The following is a 10,642-nucleotide window of genomic DNA, read 5'->3' on the forward strand; positions in this document are numbered from 1 at the left end:
TTTAAGTATTATTTTGCATTGAGGTTCAAGAAGAGCGAGATCAGCTGTACAACAAGTTTGAAAAGGCCATTCAGGAGGTTCAGCAGAAGACAGGTTTGAAGAATATTATTCTTGAACAAAAACTTAATGTGCTGTCAGACTGCTTGGAGAAAAAAGAAGCACAACTGAACGAGGTGCTTGCTGCTTCCAACCTTGACCCAACTGCACTCACTATGATCACTCGCAAACTGGAGGTAATACTAATCCTTCTCGTTTATTCTTGTAGTTGGTATGGGAACAATACCCATCTCACTGGGAAATTTCTTAATGCCAACAAAATATGATTATCAGATACAAACCACAGTGGATTCTGGTTAATTGGAGCCTTAGTTAATCAGGGCAGCTGCTTATTTGGGACAACTCTTAAAGAACTAAAGCTAATCAAGAAGATAGCCGGGGTTCCTTTTGTTAATGAGGAACACTACATCACTTACTTGGAGCAGGAGACTGTTGCAAAACACTTTCAATTAGCGTGCATGTGCATAGCCATTAGATACTACCCTGTGCTTAGAGTGAACAGTTTTTAAATAGCATCAATTGTGTGTGCTAATGCTCAAAAAGCAGTGATTTTGTCACTGATAGTTGATGAATAATACAATTCAGAACTGTTTTCCTCACTGCAGTTTCAAGCATTCAGGCTTGGAGAAGCCAGAAATGGCCAGGAGTGAAATGAAACAATTTCACTACTTCAGCAAGTTAGAAACTATAAAGACTTTGAAGATACAGACAATAATCTTGAATGTTACAATGAAAGTGAAGAGTTGGAGGATGCAATTGTCGATAGTATTGAACGAAGGCAGTCCATTATCTACACTACGTATCTGCTGATTTTGTTAATTTACAGTCAATCAAAAGAACATGGCAGCATACACTGGATGAATTCCTCCATCAATAACTATTAGGAACTAATACACAGTTTTATAGTACTGTAGCAGTATTGTTAGTATTCTAATTTATTCTGTATTTCATTTAAACATATAATTTGTGACTCAGTTTGTCTTTTTTATACCTTTTTAACAGTTTCCATGACACTTTGACTAATTTCGGTAGGACCAACCGGGGTGGGTGTTACACAGTGAGCAGTACGGCTTCGAGGGGTGCAGTAGAACAAAGGGATCTGGGAATATGGGTCCATAGTTCATTGAAGCTGGTGTCACAGATAGAAAGGATTGTAAAGAAAGCTTTTGGCACATTGGCCTTCATAAATCAAAGTATAGAGTCCAGGCGATGGGATGTTCTGTTGAAGTTGCAAAAGACATTGGTGAGGCCTAACTTGCAGTGTTGTGTGCAGTTTTGGTCACCTACCTAGAGGAAAGATGTAAATAAGTTTGAAAGAGTACAGTGAAAATTTACAAGGATGTTACCGGACTGGAGGACCTGAGTTACAGGGAATGGTGGGAGTGTGGAACGAGCTGCTAGTGCAGGTGGTGCATGTGAGCTCGATTTCAACCTTTAAGAGAAGTTTGGATAGGTACATGGATGGTAGGGGTATGGATGTGCAGGTTGCTGGGACTAGGCATTCTAAATGGTTTGGCATGGACTAGATGGACCAAAGGGCCTGTTTCTGTGCTGTACTTTTCTATGACTTTGTGACTCTAATTGGGCAACTGCTTAATTGGGTCAAAATATACTTGTTTCCATGTACCCTAATTAACCAGAATCCTTTGCCTTTGGCAAGATTCCATGAACAAATTGAAGATAAAGAATTTATTTGTGAGATATCAACATATTAAAATCATGTTAAAACAGAATATTGCAGATGCTGGAAATCTAAAATATAAATGGAAAACGGTGTTGGGTTTGGCAGCATCTTTAGAAAATGAAGCATTTCAGGATGTATATTGTATACATTTCTCTGACATCAAATGTACTTATTGAGTAAATGTTACAGGTTGATAATCTTTCATCAGAACAGGATGAAATTTGAGATAAAAGAGCTTTTAAAGATAAAAGAAAGGCACGAAGGGAAGTGTGATCATAAAGAGATGGAGGATAGGAGAGATTACTTGACAAATAATGTTCTATGGTTCTAAATAGAAAATAATCCATTGAAACCCTTAAGGCTAGCTTGGTTCCTCCCCCAACCCCCACACCCAAGGCCATTGGGCAGACATTCAGTGCTCACAGTTTGCTTAGAATATCTCAAACTACGTCTTGCAAGTCAATGAAGATTACTGAGAAATCAAGTATTGTTTTTGGAACTAAATTTGCACAATGTATTCAATTGAAGTTCATGGCTAGGTAGGTGAATTGGAAGATATTTCTGTGGAATGTGGTCTAAGACAAATAATAAGGCAAACAAGATTCTGGTTAGGGTTATTTGGACTGCGTGCATTCAGAGGTGTTTGAAACAAGAACATTTTAAAAAGTATCTTAAGTACTTTCTAGAGCAACACACAAAAATGCTGGAATAATTTATGTTTAATGTAACTTTTATTGTTCGTTGTGAATGAGTATATTTTGTGTTACATTACTTACTGGTTTCTAATGAGCTGCCATCATACTGAACAGTAGCCCTCATGTCGTCATGGAATGACTTGATGATACTTTGGAGTTTCGGGGGACAGCCGATCTTGAGGAGAACCTGAACGAGCCCATCCCTGATGACAAGGTCAAATGTCTTGGTCAAGTTGATGAAAGCGACTTAGAGGGGTTTCTGTTGTTCCCTGCACTTCTCCTGCAGTTGACAGAGTGAGAAAACCATGTTGACAGTTGACCTCATTGTGCGAAAACCGCATTGGGACTCAGGGTAGACCCGTTCTGCCAGAGTTTATAGACGTGCCAGAGTTACACGGGCAAAGACCTTGCCGACAATACTCAGGAGGGAGATACCCCTGTTGTTGTTGCAGTCGCTCCTATCGTCCTTGTTCTTGTACAAAGTGACGATTTTGGAATCGTGCATATCCTGTGGTATGGCTCCTTCCTTCCAGCACTGACAGAGGACCTCGTGTAAAGTTTGGAGGAGTGAGCGCTTGCAGTGTTTGATCAGGTCTGGAGGAATCCCATCAGGAGCTTTCCCTGGGGCCAAACTGTCAATTGCCTTGCTGGGGTCCTCAATGGTTGGTTCAGAGTCGAGTTCATCCATGACTGATAGACAATCGATGACCTCAATGGCTGAGCTAGCAACAACATTTTCAGTACGATGGCAGCTCATCAGAAGCCTTCGCTATTCCTAGTGGAGTCAAACAAGGATGCGTGTTGGCCTCAACATTATTCGGCATCTTCTTCTCTCTGCTATTGAAGCATGTGTTTGGGATGTCGACAGAAGGCATCTACGTGCACACCAGGTCTGATGGGCGGCTGTTCAACCCTGCGTGCCTGAGAGCAAGAACAAAGGTGTGAAAGGTCTGTAATATGCGACATGCTCTTTGCCAATGACGCGGCTATAACCTCACACAGCAAACAGCAACTACAAATTCTCATGAACCGCTTCTCTAAGGCATGCAAGGACTTCGGGCTTACCATCAGCCTAAGGAAAACAAATGTCCTTGCCCAGAATGTAGTGGAGACACCCGTCATTACCATCGACAATTACGATCTAGAAGTGGTCCACGAGTTCACATACTTGGGGTCGACCGTTAGCGACACTCTCTCCCTTGATGCTGAAATCAATAGGTGTATCGGCAAAGCAGTATCGATCCTTGCTCGACTCTCTTCACGGGTCTGGGAGAATCCGAAACTCACTACAAAGACCAAGACTGCTGTGTACAATACATGCGTTATCAGCAGTCTCCTGTATGGTAGCGAGACTTGGATCAACTACTCCAAGCAGGAGAGGAAACTCAATAGTTTTCACCGGCACAGCCTTCGCTGCATCCTCAGCATCACCTGGAGAGACAAAGTCCCAAACTCTGAGGTCCTCTCCTGTGCTGGACTTGCCACAATGTTCAGGCTTTTAAGACAATGCAGACTGCGCTGGCTGGGCCACGTCCGTCGTATGAAGGATGGTAGACTGCCAAAGGACATCCTCTATGGAAAACTAGCAACAGGCAAGAGGAACGTTGGTAGACCCCAGCTTCGCTTCAAGGACCAACAATTCCACATGCAGCAACTGTAGCAGAGCCTGTCGTTCCAGAATCGGCCTCAATAGCCACAGTCGACGCTGCTCGACAAACCAGTGACTACCAGAGGCGTAGAACCCACGGTCGACCACGACCGACGCAGGCCACACACACTTACTGGATAGAGCGTAATCTTTAATTACATACCTGCTATTTCAGATCCATATACCTATGTTTTTGTTTCTAGTTGCTGTTTCAGATTCTGAATATTGAATATTGCCTCAAGCTGACTTACCTGTTTGGTTCTCTCTCAGGATGTTCTGGACTCGAAGAACAATGTAATCAAGGACTTACAGTATGAATTGGCTCGTGTTTGTAAGGTAAGTTATAAATTAAATGTTCAATAATTGCAGTATTTGTAGGGTGCTGGTATCTTGCTTCATGTATTCAAAACTTGAAAATTCATTCTGTAACAACTGGTATTTCAGTAAGACTTTTTCCTTCCTCTGTCCCTTTAAATCTTTGCACTATCTTTGAATACACGGCCAGATGCAGGGCAGATTTTTGGATACTGGATTAAAAAAATTGGATAGTTTGGTTTATTATTAATGTCATGTACCGAGGTACAGTGAAAAATTCGGTTTGCATGCTATCCATATTGATTATTTCATTACAGATGTGCATTGAGTTAATACAAAGGAATATAATAAAGCAGTATGCAGAATAAAGTGTTACAGTTACAGTGAAAGTACAGTGCAGGCAGACAGTAAGGGGCAAGGCCATAACAAAGCAGATTTCAAGCTCAGGAGTCCATCTGATCATTATTAGCGGACTGTTCAATAGTCTTATGATTGCGGGATAGAAGCTGTCCTTGAGCCTGGTGATGTGTGCTTTCAGGCTTTTGTATCTTCTGCCCAATGAGAAAGGGGAGAGTGTAGGTGGAGTCTTTGATTATATTGGTGCTTTACCAAGGTAGTGAGGTATAACCGGAATCCATGGACGAGAGGCTGATTACTGTGATGTGCAGAGTTGTGCTGTGATGGTTCCAGATCAAATTAAACTGTAGATCTTACTAGTCTACAAAATTTAATGAAGGTTTATTATTCCTCTATTTTGTTAAAAAAGACTTTGCTTAGGATATTTTGTCAGAGAATCCCTGTGTCAAACTCTCTGTTATAAATAATGACTGGTACTGCAGTAATTGCTCAGTGACATGTCTAGGTACCATATCCGATGCAGACTTTGGTGACCATGGTTTTCCATACAGATCTATCTGTCATTTTTTGGATTCCTTCCATTTCCTCGATGTGTAGCCAGTGACATATTGACAAAAAATAACCGAAGTTATCGGCAGAAATACAGAGGCATGCAAAGGTTTGGGCACCCCGTTCAAAATTTCTGTTACTGTGAATAGCTAAGCGAGTAAAAGGTGACCTGATTTCCAAAAGGCATGAAGTTAAAGATGACACATTTCTTTAATATTTTAAACAAGATTACTTTTTTAATTCGATCCTATATAGTTTTAAAATAACAAAAAAGGAAAAGGGCCCAAAGCAAAAGTTTGGGCACCCAGCATGGTCAGTACTTAGCAACACCCCCTTTGGCAAGTATCACAGCTTGTAAACGCTTTCTGTAGCCAGCTAAGAGTCTTTCAATTCTTGTTTGGGGTATTTTCGCCCATTCTTCCTTGCAAAAGGCTTCTAATTCTGTGAGATTCTTGGGCTGCATTGCATGCACTGCTCTTTTGAGGTCTATCCACAGAGTTTTGATGATGTTTAGGTCGGGGGACTGTGAGGGCCATGGCAAAACGTTCAGCTTGCGCCTCTTGAGGTAGTCCATTGTGGATATTGAGGTGTGTTTAGGATCATTATCCTGTTGTAGAAGCCATGCTCCTTTCATCTTCAGCTTTTTTACATACAGTGTGATGTTTGCTTCCAGAATTTGCTGGTATTTAATTGAATTCATTCTTCCCTCTACCAGCAAATGTTCCCCGTGCCACTGGCTGCAACACAAGCTCAAAGCAAGATCGATCCATCCCCGTGCTAAACAGTTGGAGAGGTGTTCTTTTCATGAAATTCTGCACCCTTTTTTCTCCAAACATACCTTTGCTCATTGCGGCCAAAAAATGCTATTTTAACTTCATCAGTCCACAGGACTTGTTTCCAAAATGCATCAGGCTTGTTTAGATGTTCCTTTGCAAACTTTTGATGGTGAATTTTGTGGTGAGTTCGCAGGAAAGGTTTTCTTCTGATGACTCTTTTGTGAAGGTCATATTTGTGCACTTGTCGCTGCACAGTAGAACAGTGCACCACCACTCCAGAGTCTGCTAAATCTTCTTGAAGGTCTTTTGCAGTCAAATGAGAGTTTTGATTTGCCTTTCTAGCAATCCTACGAGCAGTTCACTCAGAAAGTTTTCTTGGTCTTCCAGACCTCAGCTTGACCTCCACTGTTCCCTTTAACTGCCATTTCTTAATTACATTACGTACTGAAGAAACGGCTACCTGAAAATGCTTTTCTATCTTCTTATAGCCTTCTTCTGCTTTGTGGGCATCATTTATTTTAATTTTCAGAGTGCTAGGCAGCTGCTTAGAGGAGCCCATGGCTGCTGATTGTTGGGACAAGGTTTGAGGAGTCAGGGTATTTATAAAGCTTTGAAATTTGCATCACCTGGCCTTTCCTAATGATGACTGTGAACAAGCCATAGCCCTAACAAGCTAATTAAGGTCTGAGACCTTGGTAAAAGTTATCTGAGAGCTCAAATCTCTTGGGGTGCCCAAACTTTTGCATGGTGCTGCTTTCCTTTTTTCCATTCTAAAATTGTACAACACAAAAATAATCCACTAGTCTTGCTTAAAATGTTGGAAAGAATGATTCATCTTTAACTTTATGACTTTTGGAGATCAGTTTATCTTCTACTCACTTAACTATTCACAGTAACAGACATTTTGACTGGGGTGCCCAAACTTTTGCATGTCGCTGTACATTTTCAATCTTTTTTTCCAAATTGGAAATTCTCTCAAACGATAGAACAGCATGGCAATTTATGAACAAAAATACAAACTGCTGGAGGAACTCAGCATCCATAGGGGCAGAGGCTTAGGTGATGTTTCAGGTCAAAGTGCTGCATTAGCACAAAGAGCAATAGGTCAGTGTAATGAGGTTAGGGCAAGGGGTGAGACAGGATCTGGCAGACAAGTGGAAACAGATGGGGGAGGGAAGTGATGGCCGGATGGAATCAGGTGGGGGAAGCGAGAGAAACTGGGTAATAGGAGGCTTGGAGGAAGTGGCCTGGAAAGAGGTGGCTAGCCAGCTTCTGCGTCACTTCTGCTCATCACCTCTTTGAGCTGGCTGTCCCACTTCTGCACTCTCAGTCTGGATGCAGGCTCTGACCCACAACATTGACCATCCATCTGCCTCCATAGACCTACTGAGTTCCTCCAGCCATTTATTCTTTGCTCCAGATTCCCGCATCTGCAGTCTCTTGGGTCTCTCATGTGACAGTTTATAGTTGATCATATTTGGTTGCATTAGTACTACTAACACCAGTGAGATAATGGCATATTCTGGCTTTGGGCCAAAGAGTGAACTGAAATATTGCTGATAGTACCATTTTTAGATGATAAAGCTACAGCTTTCCGTTGTCTCCATGTTAACAATTCCATACGACATTTGATGTAATAACCAACTTTGCTGTCTCTACCAGCATTATCAAATCAAATCGGTTAATAATCTCATACAATTAGTTGACTTCCACTGAAATCAAAATAGCTGTTGAATTTGTCTCTATCATGGTGTTAATTTGTCATTTTTTCATGAAACAATGCCTATTTAAAGTTGTATGGTTGCAATGGATAAACCAAAAACATATGTTTTCTAAGGAATTTGTATTAAAGATAACATTTCTGCTTGTTGCACAGGCTCACAATGACTTGCTGCGAACATATGAGTCAAAACTTACTGCATTCGGAATTCCACTAGAGGAGCTTGGATTCAAACCACTGGAAACGGCCTTGTGTGGCCAGACTATTGGTCAGGGTCCAGCTGGACTGGTTGCTTCTGGGACATAAATTGACAATAAATTACACTTCCCTGTGATATCAATAAATGTAATCGATAATATTTCTAATTATGATGCAATAGAAATTTATCTGAACGTCTACTGGTCATGTTCTAGGCCAATATTGTGAGTGCATTACTAAGGGTCTTCTGTAGAGGTGAAGTAACATCTTTGGATTATGATAAAACACACAGCACATTCTGGTAGTTCAGATTGTATGTTAGAAATACCATGGTATAATTTGAAGAAGATCTCTTGGTTTTGTGTTCAAGATTCCTTTCTCAACTGGTGACTCCCAAAGCAGAAAAACAATCATTGATCTTACACTTTCTGTCAGATTCCACTTCTATGAAAATAGCCATTTGGCTGTCTAGTCTTTTTAGAAATGAAAACGAACAAAATGTAAAAATACCTTGTTTTGTGAACATGTTCTCTCTTTTTAAATGAATAAATTTTTCATATATGTATATATGTTTAGTGAAAAAATGTTATGGTCTTATTAGATTCTTGTAACCCAGAATGAGTTATTTTGATTAAGAGAAAAAGCCTGGGAAATATTTTGTTATCATAACATTTTGCTGATCACTGAAGACTAAATATGTAAAGCTTTTTGATGTGCAGCAATTTCAAGTTGTGACATTTCTCACAATTTCACTCATAGGAACCGGAGTGATAGAGCTAATAATGGGGCAGTCAGTGTACAAGTCAATGCAGTTTGTTGTGTAAGCTTCTGGTAAAATGGCAGTGCACTTGGACGCAGAGATCTCTCAGGGGCCAATCAAATGTGCTTTTGTCTTTTCTTAAATGTCATTTTTACGATCACAAGACATTGCTGGACTTCAAGAACTATGGGTACTGCAGGTCTATCCCATCAGTGAGCTGCTCTTTGGCAGAAGAGGTGGATTTGGTGCAGATCATGTTGCTGCTTGGTACAGGAATGCATCGAAGGCTTTAGAGTTGATGCACAAATGTGGTGTGTAGAATAACGACAAGTGATTGGAACATTTCTCTTGTGATCACAAGACCCCGTTGGACATTGATAATGTAAGATGCCGCAGGTACATTTCCCGTGTTTGTTGGTGTAACAGATGGTGGGAGACTTGTGTGGTCTTGGTTGTAGTGAGGACTAGGCCTGTGCCGTGGGCTTGCCTGCTGCTACAGTCCTTGAGAGGAGACATCAGAGACAATGTAGCATAGAATCCATGCTAACTTGGGGCTTGGCTTCTCTCGTCAATGTTGTCCTCCAGCATTTGATCGGTGGAATGATAAGCTGGATTGCGTGCGTTCATCTGCGGACTGCCGGGAACTGCACCATCAATTTGTGGGGCATGTCACTCAGGGAATTGGGCTAAATATTTTTTTGTGTGACTGTTTGTTTGCTTGCTATCTTGAATGTTTTGTAACTTGGCACAAAGGAGTGCTGTTTCGTTTGCTGTATTCATGTATGGTTGAATGATAATTAAACTTGCACCTGAATGTGGGACTATGAGGAAGGACAGGGAGATGTTAGGGCAAAATTGCAGACAGTGGAATGAGTTGAAGTCTAGATGAATCACTAGATTCCGGAATGGTTCCAGAGGACTGCAAATGTCACTGTACTCTTTAAGAAGGGAAGGAGACAGAAGAAAAGAAACTATAGACCAGTTAGCTTGACTTCAGTAGTTAGGAAGATGTTGGAGTCCAATATTAAGGATGAGGTTTTGGTGTACTTGAAGGTGCATGATAAAGTAAGCCAAAGTCAACATGATTTGCTTAAGTGGAAATCTTGCCTGACAAATCCATTGGAATTCTTTGAGGAAATGTAGATGCAGCTATAAAGAAGGGAAGACAGTGGCTATATTTCATTAGGAATTTGAGGAGAATCGGTCTGTCAACTAAAACACTCAAAAACTTCTACAAATGTACTGTGGAGAGCATTCTGACTGGCTGCATCACCATTTGGTATGGGGGATGTGGGTGGCTACTGTCGCAGAAACTTGTAAAATGAGTCAGTTTTATTATGGGTCCTCTCCTCCACAGTACCCGAGAAGTGGTGCCTTAGGAAGGCGGCGTCCATTATTAAAGATCTCCACCACCCAGGACATACCCTCTTCTCATTGTTACCATTGGGAAGGAGGAACAGAAGCCTGAAGGCACACACTCAGCGATTCAGGAACAGATTCTTCCCCTTTGCATCTACTTTCTAAATGGACATTGAACCCATGAATACTACCTTGCTACTTTTTATTTCTTTTTTTTTTGAACTATTTATTTTAACTTAACTATTTTACAGACATATATATATGTAATTCAGCTTTTTTCTCTATTTATCAGTGATTTCATTGTACTCCTACGTTTAACAATTTCATGACATATGCGGATGATACTAAACCTGATTCTGATATAACAGGCAGAATAGACAAAGGAGAGTGAGTGGATGTTTATTTGGATTTTCAGAAGGCCTTTGGCAAGGTGTCGCATATGAGGTTGCTTAGCAAAATAGGAGCTCATGGTATTTCAGGAAGGATAGTAGTATGGATAGAAGGTTGGCTGACTGGCAAAAGGC

The 10,642-nt window shown here is 40.9% G+C and overlaps 1 protein-coding gene across 2 annotated transcripts in view; it reads left to right on the plus strand.

The window, feature by feature from the left end:
- gas8 (growth arrest-specific 8) overlaps positions 1-8,564 on the plus strand; it is a 37,856-nt gene extending 29,292 nt beyond the window's left edge. The window contains exons 9-11 of one of the 2 annotated variants that reach the window (XM_063067479.1): positions 24-233; positions 4,355-4,420; positions 7,958-8,564. In XM_063067479.1, the coding sequence (XP_062923549.1) occupies positions 24-233; positions 4,355-4,420; positions 7,958-8,107 (426 nt within the window). In that variant the 3' untranslated portion in view covers positions 8,108-8,564. The remainder of the gene's footprint in view (positions 1-23; positions 234-4,354; positions 4,421-7,957) is intronic. The other variant, XM_063067480.1, reaches the window with a different exon arrangement.
- The last annotated feature ends 2,078 nt before the right edge of the window (positions 8,565-10,642 follow it).

The sequence above is a fragment of the Mobula hypostoma genome, chromosome 14 (assembly GCF_963921235.1).
Source record: "Mobula hypostoma chromosome 14, sMobHyp1.1, whole genome shotgun sequence".
Taxonomy (NCBI): Eukaryota; Metazoa; Chordata; class Chondrichthyes; order Myliobatiformes; family Myliobatidae; genus Mobula; species Mobula hypostoma.